General features: G+C 41.7%; 2 protein-coding genes across 6 annotated transcripts in view; both read right to left on the bottom strand.

Annotated features, from left to right (window-relative positions):
• The window catches only part of ATE1 (arginyltransferase 1), a 65,150-nt gene extending 54,907 nt beyond the window's left edge, over positions 1 to 10,243 (bottom strand). For 2 of the 5 annotated variants that reach the window (XM_054277023.1, XM_054277026.1), the window contains exons 1-7: positions 9,877 to 9,982; positions 8,955 to 9,018; positions 8,542 to 8,604; positions 7,942 to 8,045; positions 6,914 to 7,186; positions 4,253 to 4,482; positions 2,463 to 2,591 (exon numbers count right to left, since the gene is read on the bottom strand). In XM_054277023.1, coding sequence (XP_054132998.1) covers positions 2,463 to 2,591; positions 4,253 to 4,482; positions 6,914 to 7,186; positions 7,942 to 8,045; positions 8,542 to 8,604; positions 8,955 to 9,018; positions 9,877 to 9,979 — 966 coding nt within the window. In that variant the 5' untranslated portion in view covers positions 9,980 to 9,982. Of the gene's footprint in view, positions 1 to 1,429; positions 1,559 to 2,462; positions 2,592 to 4,252; positions 4,483 to 6,913; positions 7,187 to 7,941; positions 8,046 to 8,541; positions 8,605 to 8,954; positions 9,019 to 9,876; positions 9,983 to 10,163 lie in introns of those variants that run through there. The other 3 variants (XM_054277025.1, XM_054277027.1, XM_054277024.1) reach the window with 3 other exon arrangements.
• Positions 10,244 to 11,110: 867 nt separating this feature from the next.
• Positions 11,111 to 20,386, bottom strand: NSMCE4A (NSE4 homolog A, SMC5-SMC6 complex component). The gene is made up of 11 exons (XM_054277028.1): positions 19,912 to 20,386; positions 18,700 to 18,780; positions 18,025 to 18,155; positions 16,879 to 17,027; positions 15,846 to 15,945; positions 14,521 to 14,611; positions 13,934 to 14,028; positions 13,094 to 13,142; positions 12,337 to 12,428; positions 11,705 to 11,796; positions 11,111 to 11,205 (listed from the first exon to the last, which is right to left on the bottom strand). The coding sequence occupies exons 1-10, from the start codon at positions 20,111 to 20,113 to the stop codon at positions 11,713 to 11,715; spliced, it is 1,074 nt and encodes a 357-aa protein (XP_054133003.1). The 5' UTR covers positions 20,114 to 20,386; the 3' UTR covers positions 11,111 to 11,205; positions 11,705 to 11,712.
• Between the last annotated feature and the right edge of the window lie 5,600 nt (positions 20,387 to 25,986).

The following is a 25,986-nucleotide window of genomic DNA, read 5'->3' as shown; positions in this document are numbered from 1 at the left end:
CATGAAAACACATTTTTGTGTAAAACATTCTTCAGTTTACTTCCTGCAGAGATCAAATACACAAAATGTTGATTGAAGGGAGAGTGTTAGTTCCTAATTGTGAATAAAAAAATCCTTCTTGGCCAGGCAGTCTCATGGACATAAATATGATGTACCAAGGGTGAAAAAGAACCTAAATTCAAACCCATCAGCATCAGACCAAGTTTTTACATTCAGTAGATGCTTCAGAGAAGGTTTTTATGTTTCCCCTGGAATTATCTAAGCCTGCACAAACATAAGGCCAAAGAGAGGAGATAAAGGCAAAGCAGGGAAACCCCTACGGCAAGTAATAAGGAAAGAGAGGATAAAAACCTGTTAAACTATTAGCAGTGAGCAGAAATCCATCTCCTTCCAACAGCAATTCCCAGGACAGCCTTTACACCTTCAGCTGGTGGAAACCTGACTGTCCCTAACACACCTTTCCATGCTGAAATGCTTCCACCATAGCAGAAAATTCAAGTCTCTAATCTGCCCAGGTAATGCTGGGTACAAATCCAGTAAATAGCTCAGTCTCTCTTGGCATGCCTCCAACTTTTACATTTTTATAATTAAACCCACTTAGGCCAGCAATTATAAAAAGGGTAGAGAGTACTACTTACTGTTATGAGAGCTATTATTTTACTAAACAAAGTGAAATGGATTTTATGGCTTTCCAGAGTAGCATTACAGACATCTCACAAAAAAATAAAAACCCAGCTCTCCTTACACTCTTGAACTAAAGCCAAAAATTATGATGTGGTTTTACAATTCTACCTGGAAAGCAGCCCCAGTTTACAAGGTTTCACTTCTGCAGACAGTTCACTCTCAGGAACAGAAAATCCTGACTAGCTGACCAATAATAAAGCTGCACATCTGCAGTAGATAGAAGAGAGAGATCTGAGGTAGCATTTTCATTAATTCAATGCCAATGAGGAGGTTGTGCCACCTGCCAGAGAAATGGAGAACTGCTGCTTGTTCAGAACCCCACGAGTATTTTTAATTATTTTTCATTTATTACATTAGGATTGTCCTCTGTAAACACCCTTTTAGGAGCAGGGTTTATCCATATGCAACATATTCTCATCAAGCCTCAGATGACCAGCTGGTGAGGTATTTTTACACTATTCCTACTGTAAAGGTGAGTTCCAGCTAGGCAGTGTGCTTAGCAATGGAATGGGAATAAAACTGAGATTTTCAAAACCTTCACCTGTTAAATTAAGCAAAAATGCAAACAAATAGGGAGAAACATAAAAAAGGCACCAAAGAACTCTAAAGCAGGAGATGATTTTGCCATCAAAAACCCCTCAGGAATGGCAGTTTCAATGACTGAATATTTAGATCAGCATTTCCCAGCATCTAGGGGTGCATTTGAAGAAGCTGTTGGCAGAAAGGTGCATGCAGTGAACTGTACCTCGTTCTCCCCACAGTCAGAAGGTGTGTCCTTGTGTACAGACATCTGATACTTGGCAAATAAAGTGGCAGATTGGTTGAAGGATGATTTGAACTGGGGGTCCTCAAAGGAGACAGGTACTAACCTCACCTTCAGAGCAAGGGAAATAGAAGCATTCTGTTTTGAGTGCATGGCATCACATAATCTGCTTCTGAAGGTCAGGCTAGTGAAAGATCTCCTCCTATGCACTTCAAAGCCTCTGAAGTCAGTTTTCTACCTTAAAAATAATAATAAAATAACTTCCTATATTTACTGATATCTAACAAATTTTAGTTTCACTGCACAGTCTCAAGGACTTCTTAAAATATTCTATTTTTAATGGCACATCACTCATGGATTGCCCTGGTTCAACAATTACTTGTTCTTGCTACTCAGACTGTTTCTCCAAACTCATGATATATTTTTTTTCCTTCTAGAATAGAGATGTAACACATCTGACATTTCACTTTTACACTCCACCTGTTCATTGCAGGAGGCAGCAACAAATTATAAATTCAGATGGAGTGCACAGGTTACTTTTAAAGGCTTAAACTGAAACTGAGGAGAATTATTTCACTCTGGTGAACCTTAAACCAACAATTTGTGTGTGTGACAAACTTTTGCTCAAATGTTGGCCCTGATCATTGTATCCTTTTTATGGAAACACTCAAACCAAAGCCAAGGAGAGCAGTTACCAGGCTGAGTGTCCAGCTGGATTCAGTTCTTATGGGATTTGTGTTTTTAAGGTCCATCTCTATCTCCAAGAGCCTCACCCTCTCCATTTCTTACCCAACAGCATCCAGAACTTTTCTGCCTGCAACTAAAACCAAATATCTGTGGCACTCACAGAGAGGTATCAAGAGTTTGCACTTTCAGGACGTTGATTTTATTGGATACAGTATTTTACAAGCTCCTGAATATACAATGGATATAAAATCCACATTTGTTTCCCCTAGAAACAGGACACGTGAAATGGAGGGGAAGCTTTGCAGAGAATTAAATTTGGCCTCCTGACCTGATTTATGGATGGTTTATCAGGTGGGTCCTTGTGAATGACCATCTGGTAACGTTTATAGACCTGGTAAGACTCCTGAAATGTGGCTTTGAACTGTGAACTTGGTGGAGATGATCTCACCACCCTCACCTTCAGAAGAAGTTAAACACATTTATTATTAAAATATCATGCAATGACTGTACATTTATACATAACATAAACATCACAACAGAGAGAAATTTCACCCTCCTGCACAAGGGCCATCACAAATTAATTACTATTAGCCAAGAGTCTTCTAATTCTCCAGCTCAATTTATGCTACTGAAGGTTTTTAAATTGATATTGAATAACACAGAAGGTTTTCAAACTGCAAATTAACTAAAATGCCTAGAGAAGAACTACACAATTTTCAGGAAATAATACCAACAAATGGTATGGAGAACATAATTTTAAAGAGATTTTCTGTGCCACTTAAAATATTCTCTCATAGTCTCACACTACACTGAAAAATACCTGAAAGGCTTAGAAGACTCAAATCTCTGCTTTTCACCCAAAATCCATGTTTTTATGGCAGTAATCCCAAGGGGATTTCCAGGTACTTTTGAAATTGAAAAAGGAAGATGAAGTAGTGTTTCCATATTCAATTATGAGTTAACCATAACAAGGAGTTACCAGTCTTCACACCATCACCATTAAACACACAGAAATAATTTTAAAAAACAATCTATAAATTAAACATTCTTCTTAGTAAAAATGATTGCTCCCTAAGCAAAATAATGCTACAACAGGGGCAGCAGTGCATGCCTTTTCAAAAATATTTAAGGTCATATTAATTTCCAAAACTAAGTAGTTTTCAGAATGGTTCTATTTTCACAAAGAGTCAATGTTTTTTAATACTTCATTTTCTAAAAAGATGCTCAGACAAAGCCATCATGCTTCTGTTAAAGAACTCCTCAGGAAATGTGGAGTTAGGGAGACAAATCAATTTTGTGGCTTCTAGTCAGCAAATATTTTCATTTCCATTAGCATCATTGAAAATGATCAAGAAAACATTCAGTCAGCTTTCCAGCTTATGGAAAAAATAGCAGGAAAAATGGTTTTATGATTAACAAATGTTATAAAGGCCAAAAGTCTTCCAGATTACTGTCTCATAGATGTAGTGGCAACCAGTGCATTAAGCAAACTTTTTTATTCTCATTTTTGCAGCTTTCAAAGACATCAGCACACACCAATGACGTGTAAAGAGCAACTACCTTATTATCTGACTAATTTAATGAAGTTATTGCTTCTTTGTCAAGTTTCATTAGCTTAGGTAGTTTAAGTATTTATATACTACAGACCTAAATAGTGAATTTCTCTCATTATTTAACACTTGGTTAATACAAACTTTTTTCATTTTCAAGTCACTCTGTATGAAATAAATTTGCAAGTTATTTTAGTAACTGTACTGCCAGCACATTGCAGTACAAGAGTACCCTCCTGTGGTTAAAAGGAGTGGAGCTGCACCATGAGTGTGTAATTTATATAAATACATATATATACATACATATATATATATATACACACACTCCTATGATGCATATCTATATATATATCTATATATATGTATCTATATATAGTTATATATATCTATCTGTACCTACATCTATATATATATCTATATATATAAAAATAAATATACATCATTCAGTACCACATATATTTCAAGATTTAACTCCATAAAGCCATAAATACACACTTTTAGCTTTTCAAAAACTCCTTAACTGGACCTTTCCTTCATCTGCCTCCAACAACAGTGAACAAGAGATTACCTCTAATTTGTGTCGTGCATCATCAGGTAGAGGGACAAAAACAAAGTCTTCAATGTTTTTAGGCTGGTTTGTTTTAGATTTAGAGTTTTGCAAGAGGAAAGTTTGATCTCCTTGAAGTTGAGAGCCTTCTGCTGTGCCCATCTGGTTCTGCAGGAGCTTCTGGAGTTTTCTCTCTTTCCTGATGTCCTTTGCTTTCCGACACGGGGGCTTGCTCAGATCAGCCCCTTTCCCTGTGAGGGCACAGGCAGAGTTAAACACCACACCTGACAGCAAACAGCTCTCACCTCATCACTGGAAGGAAATGGTTAAAATCACCATTTACTGCAGCCTGGGCTCTGAACTCAGCATGGCCTTTCACACTTACAGCCACCAACACCTGATGCAACACTGATGCAGTGATTCTCCCACAGCTTCTTACTGCAGCACTAATCTGGAGTCACCTTGACCATTTCACCCCAAAGCCAAGGGTGTGCTTAAAAACATGAAATACAACCACAAAATCACAGAGAACTGGTCTTCTGCATTCAAAGCCCATGTATGTGTGTGTGTGGCTACAGCACAGACTCCTGTAAAGACACACACCCCAAAATAAAGCCCAGAATCCACAGGCAGGATGTAGAAATGCTGCCAATGCTATTATGGTCACGTAATGGAAAAGGCCGCAAATTTGCATATTTGCTTAAAACTATCTTCAGATTGTCTGTTTTAATCAATAAATTCACTTTTTGCAGTTTAACAGATGAGTCATTTAGAGAATTCTGTTTGTGAAGTGGTATTTGCTGAAAGGAGAAGTCAAACCCATGCACTGTTTCCCACCTTGATCCATTTGTTCCTTACTAATACAAGAACTGTGAGTTGTAAAGCAACACAGATCCAAAGGCATGAGGGAATTGCAGACACTGTGTGACCTGTCCTTAGGCAAACAAGTCAGAGGAAGAGTTTATTTAAAACGCTCATGATGTATTTGAAGAATGAGTACTTCATCTGTATCGGGATCTGTTTCATGTCTTGGATCTTCTGTAAGCTGTAACTTAGCAAGAAAAACTTCTTCAAGCAGTGACTGTGCCTACAGAGATATAAGCAAACCTTCTTTTCTATCTGAAGCTGTGCAGAAACAGACCATTATTCCTAGAGGACAATGACCTGTTTTGTTTATAAAGGAATAAAAATGCAATTAAACAATCTTATTACTGACTAAGTCTACATTTTCCAAGATGAAAACTAAACATTTTTCTATCTGGAAAATTTTAAACTAAATTTGACCTGTGACACCAGCTAGCATTAAAAAAAAAAAAATTAAATAAGCTTCTGATGCACTTATTATTCACTTCTATCTTTAAAAACAGCAGAAAGAAGCACACGAATGAATATTTCTGCTCTGTAAAATTAAACCTTTTTTTCCTGAAATGCCCTTCAATGTTATTTATCTGCATTTATTTATTAAAGTTTGATTCAAAGCTATTCTTAACCTAAGTGAAGACCTTACCTCACCTTTTCCAAAGCACTGGCAGGTTTTTACACTTCTATTCCTTACCCAAGTCTGCCATCTGCTGTCTACAGCCACTTCATTTCCTTCCAATACTAAGTTTACATAGGCCAAAGTTTTTAATTTATTATTTAAAACAGGAGAGCTTTGAAAATTTGCACAACAAAATTGATATGAACAACAAACTATATAAGGGTTGTAAAAGATCAAAATACTAAATACGGTTTTAAAATTTCTGTAGTATTTCTATGCAACTCTGCTGATTCTCTGAGCAAGTATTTCTGAAAATTTTCCTTTTATTCAGATGCAAAAATTGTTTATTAAGCTGGTGAAAATCAGATACAATAGGGATGAGTGGTTATTAAGGAAAAAACATTATTTCACTTAAAATCAGCAATGCTACAGAAAAAGACAGAAGTACTTTGTTCTCCTACATACTGGCACAACATGCAAGAGGTGAGTGAAAACAGGAATTATTAGGATGTCCCAACACAGGCAGAAACTCTAAAGCCACAAGTTTCCAGTAGGATTTTCCCTACCATATACACCACAATGAAGGAAATTCCCTTTATTTGCTAGAACAGGCTACACAAAATGAGAAACAAGATCTGTAAGACAAGGCTGCCTCACCTGTAGCCTCTGGGCCACAAAGTGTCTGTCAGCAATTCTACCTTAAATATTTTTTTCTGGTAATAATCTACCCACTCTTTACTATCTTCCTGTCAGAAATCACCCATGTCCCAAGAGAAGGCAGAATCACAGAATGGTTTGGGCTGGAAGAGACCTTTGAAAGGACACTTTCCACTGTCCCAGGCTGCTCCAAATCCCATCTAACATGGGGATGGGACAGCCCCAGCTGCTCTGGGCACCCCCAGCCTCATCATAAAAAGTTTCTAATCTAAATCTCCCCTCTTTAGCTTCAGATCTTAAAGATTCAGTCTTACTTAAGGTGAGGAAAAGAAGATAAATATAACTTTTTCATGTAACAAAATATAAATTACAATATTACAAATGACATCCAGCACCGCTCAATTTTTATGCTGTAATTCCATAAACTGGGAGGAGCAGAGGGAATAAAACCAAACAATTATTAATTTAGTAAGGAAGGTAAAAAGAAGGGATTTCAAGAAGATGTGAAATGATGAGAGCATACTCCAATGACTAGCAGAAATTACCTGGCTTGGGTGGTGCATGAACAGCTTTAGCTGAATGTGATGGTTCTGCAGGGACTGGGGTGTCCTTGTCTGCACAGATCTGAACAGAATCCGATTCCACCTTCTGCACATTCCCCTCTTCTTTTGTTTCTCCTGAGTCCTCGTCTTCATTCTCCACCCTCTCAGCCTGATCCACAGCCAAGGGAGTCAGGTCAGACTGACTGACCCGAGACTCACTTTTGTATGCAAAATCACACGTGGCCACATCCTCTATATGGGAATCCATCGGCTCTTCTGTCAAGAATTAAAACCTGCATGAGTGAATTTCTCTCTGTACAAACACAGCTCACATTTTTCACAACTAAAATTAGTACCAAACTAACTAGTTTCCAATTTTACAAGTGTTTTCCCACAGTATTTCAACAGTCTGAACACAGAGTTTCCTTTATGATCCTGAACTATGAACATCAATTCATTTATGAGAACAATTTTATTTCCTCCACTAAAACTGAACATTCAAATATTTCAAATAAATAACAATCAAATAAATAACAAATAAACTATTTCAAACAAATAACAAACAAATCTGGCATACCACACATACAAAAGAGGCAGATTATAATGATTCAGAACCAATACAAGTTTCACCAGCACAAAGAACTGCTGGATTTGATGCTGTATAAATGGAAGGTAACTGGAAAATCCCTCTCTGTTTGCTCTTCCTTTTTTGTGCCACCAGTTAGTCCTCTCCAGATTATCAGTTTCATGATAAAAGTAAAAACAGCACCTAATTCTCTGCAGCACCCAGCTAGAAAGTGAGGACATGCCCAGGAAAATGAGCTGGTATATGGAAAAAGTAAGGAAATATTTTCTCCAATAACCCCAGCCCCCTGAACAATTTGGTTTCTGGGCTACTGAAGTGCTCAAGACACAGCCCAGCCAGGGGTTTACACACAGAATTCAAAGCCCACTTGCCATCTGACCACTCAAGCAGGTATTGAAATCCTCCTTCCACACATCAGCATTGGTTTTCACTCAGTGTTTCTTACCTTCACTCGCTACCTTTGAAACATCTCCTTTGGAAATAAATTTCAACATTTTCTTCAGAACCTTCTTGTGGGACTTGGAGGCCTGAAAATGCAAAGCTTGGCACCTAAAAAAGAACAAAAAGAACTTTTTTTTTGTGAAAGACTGTTTAAGGAAAAAAAAAAAAGTTAAGCAACCACTTACAAAAATTACATTGTAATCTCGATTTATTTCTTAAGGTTCTCTATATTGAGTGGTCAAATGTTTTATCAACACTTTTGAGATAATGAAATTACATTGTCTTCTACTGAATAATATCAGTCCTCAGGGCATGCTTTTTATGTGTACCTCTAGAATTACTAAAATACAAATGTAAGCCTCTCTTATTTAGGCTGCTAAAACAGTGTTTGTGGGTTACAGATAAGGTTATTTCCTTACAGGAAAATATCCCAGAGCTGCTGAAGTCCCTATGCACAAACCCAAGAGCACATATTTACTGTTCAAAGTATCATTAAAAGTAGATTAACTCCTCAAATATGATGTATTTCAAGCAGCAAACACAAATGGTGGAACATATTTGAAGTGGTCAAATCCCTTACCAAAGTGTACTTTGAGTGTCTTACCTTATTGTGTATTGAGGACAACATGTTTGATTCATGATAGGTTTGTAGACATATTTTCCACTTCTGAAAAGAGTAATAAATATGCATTGATTTTTTTGTTGTTGTTTATATTACAAAACAAATGAAGAAGCTTTTTTATAAAAATCACATCAAAACATGTCACGATGAAATATCAAAGAGCAAGTTCTTCAGTTCTTTGCTGACTGCATTGTCCTTCTAAAATCACAGAATATTTCCCTGTTTGAAAGTCATGTTACAAAAGGTAACAGAGCACTGGACAAATAGTTCAATTACTCATGGATATGTAAGTGTATCTATAGATCTAAATTTAAATGTGGATTCTAAATTTAAATGTGGATTCTAACTGTTATATCAACTGACAACATGGCTTTGTATTTTCTTTTTCAATGTACCTTCGCCATCCTCTGTCTATGAGATCCTGGTAATCTTGAACTGTCATCGAATGTGCCCACATACCTGAAATAAACAACAGCAGCACACTTGACTGACCGTGGTTTGTCTGTAAAATACAACAAACTCTGCAGAACTGCCTGGAGCCCCTCTGCTCCGGGACAGGCTGGAGAGGAGAAGGCTCCAGGGAGAGCTCGGAGCCCTTCCAGGGCCTGAAGGGGCTCCAGGAGAGGGACCGGGACAAGGGATGGAGGGACAGGGCACGGGGAATGGCTTCTCACTGCCAGAGGGCAGGGTTAGATGGGATAATAGGAGGAAATTCGTGGCTGTGAGGGTGGAAACGCCCTGGCACAGGGTGCCCAGAGAAGGTGTGGCTGCCCCTGGATCCCTGGCAGTGCCCAAGGCCAGGTTGAACAGGGCTGGGAGCAGCCGGGACAGTGGAAGGTGTCCCTGCCATGGCAGGGGTGGCACTGGGTGGCTTTAAGGTCCCTCTCAACCCAAACCATCCTGTGATCCTGCGGCTACTGCAAATCTGAGTAGCTAATGGCCACTTATGCATAGGGATCTGACATATTCTTAAATATGGTAATTACTGATTTCAATAATCACATGAAATGTGAAAACCCTAAGCCCAACACAAATCCCGGGATGCAATTAACCATTTCTCTGACCGCACCAGCGCTAAGTTGCCCTGTGCACCTCCCACTCCCCAGAAATATACAAGGAAAACAGCACAGAACCGCTGCTCAGTTCTGTCACACTCAGTGGGGAGCACCGGGCCGTAGGAGCCGTTCCGATCTCTCGGCTCGGCTGCCGGGAGCTGCTGCCGAGCCGCCGCCTGTCTCGGCCGCCCTCCCCGGCCCCGCAGCCGCCGCTTCCCGGCCAGCCCGGGGCGGCCTCGCTGCCAGCCCGCCCCGCCCGCACCGTGCGAGATGTTGCCGGTGTCGCTCCTGCAGTAGCCGCAGCGGTAGCCATCCTCCCCGCCGAAGAACTCGACGATGCTCGGGGAGCCGCCGCCCGCCGCCATCCCCGCCCGCCTCAGGTCAGAGCCCCGGGCCGCCCGGAAGCGGCGCCCGCCGCCATCTTTGCTGCGGGCGGCGCGCGGGCGGCGCGCACAGGAAGCGGCGCGGCCGCCATGACTCGGGCGGGCAGCGCGGCGGGGCCGGAGGAGCCCCGAGCCCGGCCCGGCCGCCATCCCCAGCCCCGCTCACCCGCGGACACCTTGCCCCGCGCCGCGCCGCAGTAGCCGCAGCCGTAGCCCTCCTTGCATCCCTTGTACTCCACCACGGCGGCGGGCATGGCGCCGGCGGCCCCGCAGCCCCACAGCGCCCCTGCCCGGCCGCAGCCGCCGCGCCCGGCCCGGCCCAGCCTCCCCCGCGGGCGGATCGGAGAGCGGAGATCGCTGAGGCTTTGGCGCTCCTCAGCCGTGTCCCCCCTCACCCTCCCGGCCTGATCAGCTCCTCGCCCCAAAAACACGCTCCAACAGCCCTTCCTGGGAGATGGAGCCCTGTGTACCCTCTACAGCAGGATAAAAGGGTGGGTGAGCTCTTCCACAGAGCGGTTTCTGAGAAGGAACAAGACTTCCATACAAGTACTTTTAATAAAATAATGTTCTGGCCCTATAGAGCAAAACAAATACAGGAGGAATTTGGAATAAACGAAGGGGGAACTGCTATGTGTAATTGAGACCGGATTTCCAAACTCAAACCTTTATTTCCAGAGTAGCAAGAACAGCAGGGCAGTATCCATTCTCCTGCAGCACCCAAAATCATACAGGATAGCAAGATTGTCCCAGCAGGAATGTTTAACCATGTGAATTCCACTTGCTGCTGCTGGGGTAGGACAAGAGAGTGAAGAAGGGACAGTGTTTGCTTTTTACCTTTTTCATGAGTGACAGTAAACTTCATATGAAGTAGCAAACTGAGCCATAATACATCAAAAACTCTGTGACAAGTCTAGACTGCCTCAGGTTGCCCAGAGCAGCTGTGGCTGCCCCTGGGTCCCTCAAAGTGTCCAAGGCCAGGATGGACAGGGCTTGGAGCAACCTGGGATAGTGGCAGGTGTCCCTGCCATGGCATGGGTGACACTAAGTGGGATTTAAGGTCCCTTCTGACCCAACCCATTCCATGGTTCAAAACAAAGCAGCTCATATAAAGCATTGAGATGTTCCAGAAAAAATATATTTAATTTTACAACATATACATATAAAACAGTTGTTGGAAGAAATGTCCTGAAGTATTTTCTTTGAGGCACCTAAGGGGAAAGAAAAACAAAAAAGAGAAAGCAGTGAGATAATATGCATTAGGATCTGGAATTAACCAAACAACTGTGACAGGACTTCAGTCCAATCACTGGAAGAATTTTATGGAAGCAGAAGGGAAAGACAGCCTGGTTCCCTCTAAGTCCTTCTTCACACTACTTTATTAACAACATCAGCTGTCAGGAAGTTAAGAATCCAAACAGAAAAACTAAGCTATGATTCTTTCCAACACTGCATTCTGAGTATAAAGTTCCAAAAAATAACTCATCACTTAACCGACCATCAAACTCAAAAATAAAGGGGGTTTTTTCCCCAGTTAATCATTGCATACAAGGCTAGATGACATTTTGTTTCATGAAGAGGGCAAGAACACAGCAATTCCAGGTGTTACAGACACCCTGCTTATAGTTCTTTTGCATTTGTCACACACAGATTCCCTGAAATTCTCCCACGTGCCTGAGGAGCTTACTGAGTTGTGCTAAAAGAACTTACTTGAATAGTTACTCTGTCTCCATTTCTTCTTCAGTGCTCTGATAAAGAGGGGTAATCATAGCTTCTGTTATCTGAAATGCTTCTATGATCTCCTGGTTAGAGATGACAGCAGTGTGTCAGTCAGCAGAGATTAACTATTTCAATTTAATTACCACCAAGCATTAATAAAGTTTCTGATACTAAAGTACTATTTCAAATTACCACATTTCTGCTGCACATTCTGAGTGAGGGACAAAGGAGAAGAAGTATGTGTGCTCAAAACTACTTTTTATCTAAGATTTATTACAAACAGTGAGGAAATTACATGGGTAACTTTACCTCCAGACATAAATATTGTGTATTAGGGAAGAAACAGATCCCATATGTACCCAGGCCTTGTATAAAACAGTGAAGCCAGTGCACAGCTTCAAAGCACCTAAACTGACCAGGCTTCAGGAATCAAAGATGGCATCACAACCCAAATTCTCACTTTTCCTGCAGCTACAACCATCCCTTAGATCTGTGACTGTTCTGGCATCCACAAGGTGAAGTGCAGTGTTTCTGCACACAGAACAGCTGCCCTCCCCAGCACAGCTCTCAGAGGCTTAAATAAAAAAGAACTGATCCCAAGGATGAAGTGCTGTCCGTGGTACCTTCCATTCTCTCTGGTCCAGACTTATGATCACCTGGTTCCGTGCTGCAGCTCTGCTCTCCTCCTCCCCTCCCTCGCTGGGTTTGACAGGCTCTGATCCAAACACAGCATTCTCAGGATTTACACTTGTCAAGTCAGTTTCCACACAAAAGCTTCACAAAAATCAGATCAGTCCTACACATTCCACCCAGTTAATTTCTATCAGCAGCCTGTACCATGTACTGCTTGAGATACTTTCATAGTTATCCATCTTATAAACTTAGGACTAACTTTTTTCAGGAGGACCTAAATATTTCATTCCTTACAATATCCCACCAAAGTCTTAACCCCATTGATATCCTGTGGGAATGAAAGCCAGTCTTGTATGAAGAATGGAGAATGAATTCTTCATTCAACCTTGAATGAAGGATTTCCTTTTCCAACTGTTTTGAAGCTGCAGCACTTCCCAAGTCTGAGACAGAGAGTTCTTACACCCAAAGATGTCTTTGTTCAGCCAAGTGCAATAATGTTCATTTACTTATTAGCAAAAATATATCTTGAAAGGTAATAACCTTTGATTTCTATTAATGGAATTAATTTGTATGGTCTTTTTCATATATTAATATTTGAAAAGATTCAATCCTTTCAGCTGCCCATAAATGCTTTCATACCTTCAATTACATTCACTGCATATCCCCAGTTAAAAATATACCTAAAATTTTGTGAACATGTAATATGTAATGTTGTTACAATTAGAGTATTTTAAAGCTGTATTTTACCTATTATTGGCAATTCATCTTCATCCAGCTTTATTTTTGCAAGACCATCCTAAACAACAGTGGGATTTAAAGTTTTATGACTTAAGAGTTTTCCAGTTAGGAGAATGTACTGAAAATTCGTATTTTTACTTATTACATAATCATGAACAGGTACATATACTGATAAAGAATAGCACATAAGAAAAAACTTAATTTAATACAGCACTTATGCATAAATAAGGCAGTCCATATAGCAACAATGTGTAACTGCTGGATTATAAAAGTTATGCTTTATTAAAATCATTGTTATTCTCTAAATATACTTAAGCTAACCCTTTATAATAATGTATCTGTTCAACATGAAACTGGAATTAGTCAAAATATCCTTGGTAGTTTTCATTTTTTCCATAATTAATTTTATTTATTAGTCAAACTAAGCACAGTTTTGAAGTGTAAATTCCTGGATTCAAAAAGAATATAAAACCTTGCACTAACATAGTTTTCTACAGCCTCAGTAACTCTTCCATACTCTGTGAGAATTTTTCTACATGTGCAGAAAAAGTGAGCCAGAATCTTTTTTGATAAACATATTGACTGCAAAAATATCACTGCTGTTTTGTTGGTAAATTGACTGCAGTGCAAAAAAATAAAGTCAGTCAACTCTGTTTCCTTTTTAATTTGATTACCAAAGTAATCAAAGATTACAAATTTGATTACCAGTTCTGCTTGCAGAAAATAAATTCATATTCCTACTACTTAAATCCTAATTCTTCAATATCAAAGCCAGGAAAAAACCCAGGTCAGTACTTCTAGGTAATTCTAGTATCTAAAGGGATATTTTTAAAAGATGTCATGCCTTACCCTGGCAAGGAAGGACACATGAAACACATTTTCCACAGTCCGTGCAAACGAGTTCGGATCAATCACAAAATCAAAGAAGGAAATGGGTGTATTAGCTGGGGATGCAAAAATACCTTTGTTCAAACAAACAAATAAACAAACAGGTGGTATACACAGAGCTGGCAGATGTAAATACAAACTTAAGAGAGCCAGTGCACCTTTCAAAAGCTGAAGGGATGTTTTTCAATTTAGTTATAATCCAGAATTCCCAGCTGCCTGCAGTAACAGATTATGTTATGTACAGAGTAGATTATGTAGTGTATTATTTTCTTCCATCATTTCCCCCACACAAATCCATATATTTGACTATTTAACTGCCATCTAAAAGTGGCAGAATTTAATCAGGAGAGAGGATTTACATTTACTTTGCAGTCAAACAACAGCTGATTAGTGTTCATAAAAAATACATAGTTGGTATTTGTGCTTCACCAAAGATATCTACTTGCAGACTTCATCTCATTTTGTCTCTGCAGTTTTACCACTCCAAATTGTAGAAGACAGAGAATATTCTATTCTCCCTAGTTAATGCTGAATTTCATCATACTTACGATCATTTTCAAAATGAGTTTGCAGTATTCTCAAGATCCTCTCTACTTCTTTTTCTGTAGCTTCTTGATGAGACTGCTCCATTTCTTTTAACTGGGAAAAAGAAACAGAGATTCACCTCAAATAACTGTTGTAGAATTACCAGAATATGCAAAGGGCTTCTTTTGAACCTGTAACATAAAATTGAATTTTTCTCCCTACATGCAAACATAACAAACACACTTATGCAAACATGAGACAACTTTGAAGAGCTTTAGGTTTAATTCCCATCTGACAATGTCAATCTGAAAGGCCATGGCTTGCATGTTTTGGGCCTGTGTACATATGTACCCTTACTTTTCAATAGCTCTGAGGAGCTGGGTCACACAGTGCTACAGTCTGTCAGTTTAATGAAGATGAGCATTTAGAAGCAACCCACAAAGCCTCCAGCTCCCCTTCTTCCCAGTACAAACTGTAACAAATCCTTTCTAGCACTATTAGGATTGAGTAGGCTGCCTTTTAGAAGGCAGCAATCAACCATTTGCCTCTGTATCTTGGCATTATCACAGCCAAGGCTTCCCTGTAACAACATGGATTATATTTGCAGTTTCAGATGTGAGCCTCTTGCAGTATTCCCAGACTTTTGCTTTTCTGCTAGTGAATGACACAAACAATAAGAAAACATAAAAAAGTGGTTATGTGAGCTAATTAGCTTGCTGCTATTAACCACATTTTAGTGCAAATGCCACACCCTGTTAGACACTTTTTAAAGAAAAAAAGACACCACACTAATGTAAAGAAGTTTCGTTTTTGTTTCCTTCAAGGCAACAGAACAAGTAAGCTTATAACTTGAAAATCAGTTGGTAAACCCTACTTCTGAACATGAAATTGGTCTGTAAATCTTGCTTTACTTCCTTCCAGTCAGTGAAATACTGCAGTCCACACAAAACAAATCAGGAAACCTAATAATGGAGTGTGAATCCTTTAGTAGAGGCTCAGAAGGAAAGGGGCTGGTGTGTGTGTCTCCAACTCCAGCTGGATGGCTGTGGAGCAAACAAAGGACTGTTGGCAATAACAGCCAAGGAGTGCTGGTGATCACACACTGTGAGAAACAACAGGATATAGCTGGGGAAGGAGCCATATGAAGTAGGGCAGCACTTTTCTGGGATGAACATCCTTGTTCTGGCTTCTGGAGATAAGCACAGCACAGCACAAGCACTGAGGATCTTGGATGCTCCCCTCCCCTTAAGGGTGGGGATGTCACAAATACTACACAGTTTATAATTACAAAACCCAAAACAAACAAAGATTTTAAAGTAATTTTTAATAAAGATAACACTTAACAAACCTGAGCAGGCATTGCCCGTTCTGCTTTCCCTCTGCTGGCTTTCTTCTGCCTCTCAATCCGCTGCTTTCGTACAGGAGGCTCAGACTTGAAGGATCCCATCCTAACCAGAACACAAAGAACACACGAAGCGCTCCACTGGAGAAGGATTGTCTCCCTCGGCTGTCCCGGCGAGCTGTCCAGCACCGCTAGCAGTAGGTGGGCACTATCCCGATCTCCGTGGCTCGGGACAGCGCCTAAGGCAAACGCTCTGTGCTGTGGCAGCAGCGCTACCTTGTGGTGGGACGTGCCTGGGCTTGTGGCTACAGGCAGCAGAAATAAGAGCGCGATCTCCAGCTGTGGTGAATGCAGGTTTATCGGGTCCCAGGGGAAACCGACAGCCGAAGAGAGCAAGGGAGGGGTTGCAAAAGCTTATAAGGAGGGAGGGAACGAGTCAGTCCTTGGATGAATAAGGTTTCAGAGGGGAGTGGCATACAAAAGACTGACTTAGGGAGAACACTAATGGGGATAACTTGAGGGTGAGGGTGGAGCCCCAACCCCTGAGCCAATCACTCCATGCTCCAGTTGAAGTTTCTAGAGAGTTCTAGAGAGAAGGGTGGGAGCGCTGAGTGATGGACAGGGCACTGAGGAGGGATTTGAGAAAGAATACATTAATCTCCAAGGCAACTGGGGAGGAGTTGGGATAACTGGCAGCACAAGGGAGGGAAGGGAGAACCCTTCCCTACAGACACAGCACAACACAACAAACACATGCAAATCTGGTTTACGCTGCATGCTTAGGAATCTTTATACCGAGCAGTGGATCTCCTCAACAAAGTGCAAAGTGATGACTGATACCTAAAGCTTCATCACATTTAGAGATTTCTGCAAAGAACCAGCCCCAAAAGTTGTTCCAGTATGTTGACAGCCTCACACCTTGTCAACACTCTGCTGTGACTTCAGTTTAACTCAATTCAAGCCAGGACATCAAAGACAAGAATCAGCCAAGGCCATTACCTTGAGCTGCAGTACACACTATTTCCTTGAAGAAACTTACATGTAGTGAAAAGTAGGTGCTCTCCTGAAGTACTTGGGTGCTTCCTCCCCCATTTTCTGCCAGGCATGACTGGGTAAAAAATCACCTGGAACATCCTCAGAGTCATCAGCTTCTTCCACTTCTGTGCGATTTATACCCATGAAGGTCAGCTGCAAAAGAAAAAAGCTGCAGTAAGAAATGACTTCGAGGTAAAGCAGTAGATACATTCATGGTGACACAATTGTGGTGTTTGCCTGATAAATTAGCATTTAATACCACTGCCTAGGAACTTTGACTTTCCTGAGGACACCATGAAAACAGATAAACACTCAAATTCACCCTTGTGTTCAGCAGCCAGTGAAAGCCATAGGTAACAAAAGTGCTTGGATTCCAACACATTTTCAGTGATGTATGAAGCAGCAGAACATTACCCATATTGCATTTCAGAGCTCAGATGTCTCACAGTTTTTGAACACCACACACTCACAGGAAGCCCAGCCCCTCAAATATCACAGACCTTATCTGGCCTATCCCTGCATCCACCACTGCACACTAACCCAGGAAAAAATCTTAATTGAACTTTATGTTTTTTATAGACTTAAGCAAACACTCATGATTCCTTGTTGAGCTGCTGTAACATAAGGAAGCATTTTCAAGGAGCAAAGAAGCCAACAGCCTGATTAAAAGCTGTTCTGATCCAACTCTTCCCCCAGTACAAAGAGACAAACAGTCTGAAAGCATTCAAGTCTCCCAAAGTCCCATTTCAGTGACACAGGGCCTCAAGAACTCTATCCAAAAACATAGAAACCAGTGGACATGATAAAAGAAACTACTTAGCTACTGAGAAACTACAGAAGAATGACTGAAAAAAGAGCAGAAGACTTTCAGAGCACAAACTGACAGAACTATGATAAAGCAGCAGCAGTGCAATAATGGGGGAGATGTTTGCATTTAAAGTCAGATTTTCCCCTATTGCAAGTGCTTAATAGGTAGTTTAAGACAATTAACAACAGTCACCTGAAAGTTTATCAAAGAAATTTATAGGAAGAGCATTAAATTCCACCAGAACTGCCAAGTACTGCCTGACAATCTGAGGCTTTATGGTTCTGTAACAAACAGGACAAACCTCCAGCAGAAATGTTGGCCAATTCAGAGCCTGGAACTTACCAAGTCTTCTGCAAATGCTGTTGAATCAAATGCTGACATCTCTGAGTGTAACTCATTGGCCTTCTCCTTTCCTATATTGGATGCTATGACAAGGAACTGGGCATCCAGTGCAGCCTCTCGTGCCCGGCAAACTGGCACAGAAAGGATTTTATGGTGATTAATATGAAATTGTCACAAATAGAATTATCAGATTCAGCATAGGGACTATCCTGGCTTTAGTGCTTTGGAAATCCTTTTATTGCAATGACCTCTAACACACATAATCCTTGTAACAATGTTTATATTTATATTTATATTTTAAAAAGGGAAAGAATGACAAACCATGGAAAAGTAACAGATTATCTTGGACAACAAATCCATTTTTATTGACATGTTTTCCACCACTGCAAGTGAAAGAACCCCTCTACACTATCTTGTATGTGTATTACTGATATACACTGTTCCAGTGAATCAAAATAAAGCAAGGAGTTATTTCTAAGAGCAAATAAACTGTAATGACATTTATTTTCTCACATCAACTTACTCAACCAATCTTCAACTTAACATATCTATTTTAATTATATAAAAATTCTGATTAAGTACTTGGACCTCACTCTTGCCCTCTTTTGTTTGTAAGCCATCACTGCCTCGCACTTGGCCAAACACATCAATGAAAGATCACAGAATTTGTTTTACCTCCATCAAAAAGTCTATTGGCTTCTTCCAAAGCTTCTGTCAGCCTGTTGCTTTTTGAATTTAGCATGGATTCTCGATTTTCTGTGGGAAAAGACACAAAGGAAATCCTGAATTACTTAAACACAGAAGCACTGAGAAACACTGCACTTGTTTGATGCTGACTGGAGGCCACGTGCCCACCAAAGCTTCATCACTCCTCAACTGGGCCAAGGAGAGAAAAGAAAACAAAAAGCTCATGGGTCTAGATAAGGGAGAGATCACTCAACAGTTACCTCACTGGCAAAACAGGCTTGACTTGGGGAAATTAGTGGAATTTCCAAGAAAAAAACTAACCAGTCCCTTGGTCACTTCTATAAACAGGTTGATCACCTAAAAACTGCACTGCAGCCTCTTGTAAAACACCTGAACAAATTTATCAGGTATTTACTAAACAACTAATCCCACATGTTGCTGAACTTGGCAGTGCTACTGACACAACCACGGACACATTTTTGTAAAGAAAAAAGCACAACTCACTCAAATGCACATAGGAGAAGGACTCACACACCTGTCTGGAGAAATGCTAAAAACTACGGAGCATTTTTTGGAAGTCCCAAGAATAACTTTGTGGTCCAGGCACATAATGATACCTGCAGTTTCAAAGTAAAGCTCAGACATCACGAAAGTGAAATTAAAGCATTTTGCCGCATCTCCAAAGTTCTCCGGCACCAGCGCAGGCACCACATGTGTGTTAATGCAGTGAATCCCTCATAACCTCGCTATCGCAGGGGACGCAGGAGAGGGATTTTGCACAGGACAGGGGAGAACGGCCTCACGCTGGAAAAGGTTTAGACACAGGGGGTATCCACAGGGTGCCCGGAGCAGGTGTAGCTGCCCCAGGATCCCTGGCAGTGTCCAAGGCCAGGCTGGACAGGGCTTGGAGCAGCCTGGAACAGCAGAAGGCGTCCCTGCCACGGCTGGAACGAGAATACCAGTAAGGTCCCTTGCAGCCAATCCATGATTTGCGATTCCCTGCTTCCCTGAGAGCCAAATTGCGATCTAGGTCCAAACCCCGAGCATCGTTAGCCCGAGGAACCGGAGTTGCCAGGAACGCTCCCTCGCCCAGGCGTTTCCCCTCACGCCGAGGAGCGGCCGCCAGCTCCGCAGGTCCCCCCGGCCGCCAGCCCGGACCGCCCAGCCGCAGCCCCGGCGCTGCCCCCGCCGCCTCCTTACGCTGCACGGTGGAGATGAGCTCCCGATACTGGCTGCGGATCATCCTGTTGTGCTCCCTGTCGTCGCCCTCGCCCTCGCCGATGTTGAGCTGCCGGAGCCTCTCGCCCGCCGCCTCCGCCGTGTCCTCCTGCGCGTGCGGCCGGCGCGAGCGGCGGCGGCGCAAGTCCGGCGAGGAGTCGCCGCTGCTGCCGGTGTGCGACATGGCGGCCGCGGAGCTGTCACCGCGAACCGCGGGATGCCGCCGGGGTGACGCCGGCCCGCGTGTCCGCCGGGCTTCACGCACCGAGTCGAGCGTGCGCAATTCGCTTCAGAGGGTCTTGGTGGAGGGGTCTGCGGGCGCCGCCGGTGGTCGCTGAGCCGCTGCGCTCTGATCGCGATCTTCCATCTTGGCGCTGTTTACCGCCCCGGTTCTGCGCCGCCTGTCCCCCGGCAAACAGGGTTGGGCCTTTCTGACTCGCCGCGGGGACGGTTACCGATCCCTTGCCATTTACTTCCTTCCCCGGAGTTCCGGTCGCTGCTGCCCGGGGGCGGGCGGTGCATGAAGCCGGGCGTGGGCGGGGCCGCCGAGGCCGCTCCGCTGCGGGCGCGGCTCCAGCGGCGCCTCGGGAGGGCGCTGCGGGCGCGGAGAACCGCGGGCCGTGAGGAGGGAGGCGGGGACAGCCAACTCTGAGGGGAAGTGAGAGAGAAAGGAGCCCACTTCTGCAGGGAGCGGGTAGAAGCGAGAGGGAACGGAGGTAACTTTTGAGGAGAGAGGGGGAAAGCGAGAGAGAAAAGAACCAACTTCTGAGGGGAGCGGGGGAAAGCGATAGGGAAAGGAGCGCTGCGACTGTCCCAGCGTCTCTAATACAGGGATGGTCCGTGGAAACGCCTGCGCTAGTCGCTGAGCAGGGATCTGTGCTCTGGCAAATGAAATAAATTATAGGATCATAGAATGGTTTGGGTTGGAAGGGACTTTAAGGACCATCTGGTTAAAATCGTGGAATTATCAGGGTTGGAAGTGACCTTCAAGATTATCCAGTCCAGCTGCCAACCGGCACTGTTACTGTAACCCCTAAAGCACATCACCCAGCTCCTCCTGAACACCTGCAGGGATGGTGACTCCACCACCTCCCTGGGAACCTATTCCTAATGCCTAAGCACCTAAACAGTGAAAACAAATTTTCTGATATCTAATCAGAATATCCCTGTCTCAGTTTAAAGCCATTTCCTCTGGTTGTCGCACTGCAGGCCCAGCAGAGACTGGTCCCACCTTGCTGCACCCTTCTCCAGATCAGCGATGAAGGCCCCTGAGCATCCTTTTATTGAGCCTAAAAGCTCCCAGCTCCCTCAGCCATTCCTCAGAAGAGCTCTCTGGAAATTCTCCAGCACCTCCATGTCCTTTCTATAGTGAAGGGCCCAACACTGAATGTACCTCTTGAGGTATAATGCTGAGAACAGAAGGATCATCACTTTCCTGCAAATGGTCCCTGCAAAATGGAAATCATAACACTTAGCCCTTCATTGTTGATTAATACTATTATGTTGTTCTAATTATTGTGGTGGGGGGTTTAAGGTATTTTTGGGAGTATTTTTTTAAACATCTTCATAGATCAGCTTGACTCAGTATATAGACATGGATCTACTTCAGTTTGCCCAAACCAGTACTTCAGCTGGACTACAGACTGCAACTATGCACAAGCTACCTTTCAAAATATATGTTTAAAATATGTAATACTTCAGTTTAACATTAATAAATTATATTTGAGCTCTTGAGTCATTTTCTATTCTTTGTGTGACTTGTAGAATGCTTTCAAATTTGCATTGCAAATTCAATATGAGTAATTTGCTTTCAGATGCTGACACAGAAAGGCTCAAGAGAGGATCCAAACAAGGCCAGGGCCCACTGTACACTGCAGTACATAAACACATGGTAAAAAATATTCAGGATGCAAATACAGGCTTAGCAAATGTGAATTACCATTTTTTACTGTCTTTTCACTATGCTTAATAAAAACTCAATATTCCACAATACTGCAATACATTGCCCTGCGTTTTTGGTTTGAGTTTTGCCTGTCCAGATGAGCAGATCTGTGCTTTCCTAGCTATTACTGTGTATCTATGTCAATTGCTACTGTCAACAGTGAAAAGAGTAAGTGAAAAAAGTGTCCTACATGCAGCTGACTGCAAGATTTTCCAGTTGTCTTTACACACAAGACTATTTTTTGTCTGATCTTCATTCAGTTCTCATTCATGCATATACATAAAACCTTGTTCTCGTTGAAGTCAGAAGAGACACATAGAGGAATCCTAAAATAAACATTTCAGATGTAGCAGGAGAGTTTCATTGTGTGCAGTTTTCATCATTCCCTCTTTTGCTCCTCACAGGGAGCAGAAATGAATGTAGAGTTTCAGGCATTTAGCAGCAGATCTCCAACCAAATTTAATGTAAAATTGTATAATTTTTATATACCATGATCATACAGACACTGTATTTCAGCAAGCAAAGGTCAGTTTCCATAGTCACCAAATAAAGAGCAATAATGTGGGTTTTTTATGGTGCTAAGCAGTGAATTACAAGAGGGATTCACAGTGCACCTCAGCTTGGGAACTGCCCAGCACAATGGTGCCCTTATCTAGAGCCCCTAAAATGTGGATCCACCACTGTTTCATTTACTATCAAATCTATTCACTTGTGCAGTTCTGGAAATTGCCCCCCTGATGTGAGCATCCCTGATTTGCTAGTAGATGTTCCCAGCCATTAATGGAAAAAGATTTGCCTTTAAATTAGACCTTCTAGTCACTGCCCAAGAGTGTGGCTTATGATTTTAAAGCATAAACCTTTTTGCATTTCCCTTGAATACACCAAAATAAATGCTCCTGTTCAGGATGAAGAGGTAAAGCAAGAAATTAGTTGTCTAAAAACATGGCAGCACAGGATTGAAAACATCAGAAATAAAACATCTGAGATATTTGGCATTCAGCTGCCAGCTCTGCAAGCAAACACAGATGAAGGAAAACTCTTTAATGAGTGTAGGTAATTTGAAAAAATTGTTTTAGTAATGAAGAAGTGTGAATTAGTACACTTGGTTCTTGCAGTATCTTTTATTTCTGTATTTACAGATAATCCTGTGGGAGGTGAAAATTTGGCACCAGATATTCCCTCAGCAGTGTGGATTAGGTTACAGCCCATCACATCACCATATACATTGTGCCAGTCTAAGAAGGTATTTTCAGAGACACATGAAAGAACAATTATTAATAGAACTATAAAAAAATATAGTCCCAGTTTGGTGAGATGTCGAGGAAAAAATCCTGTAAGGATCAAACCCTCATTGGTACCAGGAACTCTTTCTTTTTATGGACTTGGAAGGTTTCACTAAGTGAAGGACTGACACCAGGTCACTACTACAACATGTGGAAGTCATGCTGCTGGAGACCAAAATGCTGAAAACCTTCCACTTTTTCCCTACAATCAAACAGCAATGTAGAAAAATAAAATAAAATAAAATAAAATAAAATAAAATAAAATAAAATAAAATAAAATAAAAATCTTTGCAAGAAGGAGTAGAAAATATATGCATATATCAGTGGTGCCTCAGAGTGGAGAATAGCCAGACTGCTGCAGCCTTGGTGGTCCATCCAGAACATCTTGAATGGAGGAATAAACAAATTAAAAGCAAATGTGGAACAATGTCAGATTTTTGCAAAAGCAGAAAGCCAATAAGTGTTATAAAGATTTTTGCACATATTTTGCATAACTGCACAGCAATTTTTTGGACATAAAAATTTTAATGTGCTAATCCTTTCTGTATTCACAGAAAAATAATAAATTCTCTTTTTCTTATAGCAATCTGTAGAAATTATCACCTCTTGGACCTTGCCAATACCATGCAAACAACTGACTTAAGCCTAAGCACTTCTGGGATAGGTTTAATCCTATGCCATCATAGCTTGTGCTGGTGTGGATATATATATATTTATGACTTTAAAGGCCTGTAATTCACAACCTATTAGGAAAGCAATGGGTTTTTTTTTTCCTTTCTGGAGCAGTGTATTCCAAGGGAGGATTTATAAAAGTACCATGTAATTGAAAACATGCCCTGCCTAAAGGACATTTCTGTGATTGGTGTGGGTTTCCCAGTGCAGTGCCATTGCTTTGGGGGTGTATGGTTGAGGCAGCTCCGTGCTGAGGTGGCAGGGGCTGGTTCCCTGAAAGGCTCTCACGCCTCACCCTGCATCTCCAACCACCCTGTGCAAAGCAGTGCTGAGGGCTCCATCTCATCCCACGAGGGAAAGGACAAAGCTGCATTGCCTCTCTCCTGCCCATGTGGGCGAGGGAAAACTGCACACAGGCCAAGGATGAAGAATGCAATGGGGGCAGAAGACTCCTTTTTCCTTCTCTCCATCCTGCCAGGTAATCTGCCAGCGTTTCTAGGCTTTCAGTGTTTATCCTGAGCTCCACAAGGATTCCAAGGAAATATGCAGAGCAGTGCTGCCTTGCCGTGGTTTCCTCAAGGCAGCTGTCACTTTCAGCAGTGCTGTTGTTATTTGCATTTGTCACGTGCTAAATTGATCCATTTTCCCAACCTTTTCTTGTGAGGCCAGGTAAAAGGGACAGCCTGATACTTGGAAGTGACAGTGCTGGAGTAAAAAGCCAGAGAGTAGGATCCCAGTTACATTGGTTTAACATGGAACTTGTCTCCCTGCATTAAAAAAAAATCCATATCCCAACAACAACAACACAGTGCCAACGTGCTGCACCCAGTGCACAGGACCTGTCCCTTGTCATTCCCATCCAGCAACTGAGAATTCCTGTGCAGAACTGATGTGTCAGAGCCCCACAGCTCCCTGGGTCAGATTCCTTACACTTCATAGCTCTCCAGCATAGTGTTCTCAAACATCAGCCAATTCACATTAATAGAACACTTTCATGTGATCCAGGGAGAAAGGGCATCCACACACCAGCCAGGAGGGAAGGAGTGCAGAAGGTTATAAAAATCAGGGACAGAGTGGTGCATTTTCATTTTTAGTCTAGAGGAAAATTGGGTAAGTAATTTTTCATTAGTTCTTTAAATTTAAAATTGTCTAGACTCAAAACAGTTTACTAATTATGTTTTAGACATTACAAAAAGGCAAAGGGAGTGTCTGACAAGTAAAAGAACTTTTTTTTCTCTGTACCAGAAAAAAAGAGTGTCTCCTTTGAGGTTCTATAGTTTCATGATCTCTTGTATAACTTGTTTTACAATCCCATACCCTATACAGTGTGTCTACAGGATGATGTTTTGTTTAGTCAGTATCTCTCTAAGACCAAGAGACTGATCATTAAATGTGCATGTCCTAAAATAGCTGTTTTAAAAACAAGTTACAACATTACAGACTGTCATAACTATTTGCAAATGCTGGAGCTGTTAAATGTGGCTCTCTTCCACTTGTTCTTCTTTTTTTGCAGAAACAGTTCTGAGGCTTTGTGTCAGAAAGGATTGCTTGTTGTTTTGAAGTTGCCATGTAACAACAAGAATGTGTGTTTCTCATGCAGAATTTCAGGGCTGAAATGAGCTGGCTGCTCACTAGACAGATTATGCAGATGTTTGATGATGTTCTGAAGTGGGAACTGTCTATGATGTTTTGTCTTTCATGCATAGCACAGTTTGTTTCAGGCTGTAAAACACAACACTGAGCAGTTGTAGGTACAATATTGCCTTTGGTGACCCAAAACTTAGGGATTTTCAGGTAGTTGAAGTCAGTTTCAGTCTTACCTACTAAGGAGAACCAATTAAAAGAAAATGAGCAAAAATTTAGTTGTTACTGTTTTTAACGTTGATGGCATGACATTGAAATCTGTTGTCAGTGTGTAAGTCCATGGCCACTTCAGTTATTTCAGGATTTTATTACTGAGCAGGGTTTATATTATCATAATGTTTTGGAAACTGTTTTTCAAGCTTAAAAAAATGGGGTTATCTTCAGGCAAAACTAACAATCTTATTGACAGGCAGAGGATGACAATGGCAGGCATGCTTCTATCTGTATTATAAAGCACATATTTCCCACAAAGTCTCTCAAAATAGAGTGCTTATAGCTTGAATTTTGTCCTCATTA

The sequence above is a fragment of the Melozone crissalis genome, unplaced genomic scaffold (assembly GCF_028551555.1).
Source record: "Melozone crissalis strain CALT ecotype California unplaced genomic scaffold, PUWL_Pcris_2 ptg000019l_1, whole genome shotgun sequence".
NCBI lineage: Eukaryota > Metazoa > Chordata > Aves > Passeriformes > Passerellidae > Melozone > Melozone crissalis.
The sequence above is the reverse complement of the archived record's forward strand: the minus strand, read 5'-3'. Positions and strand labels throughout refer to the sequence as shown.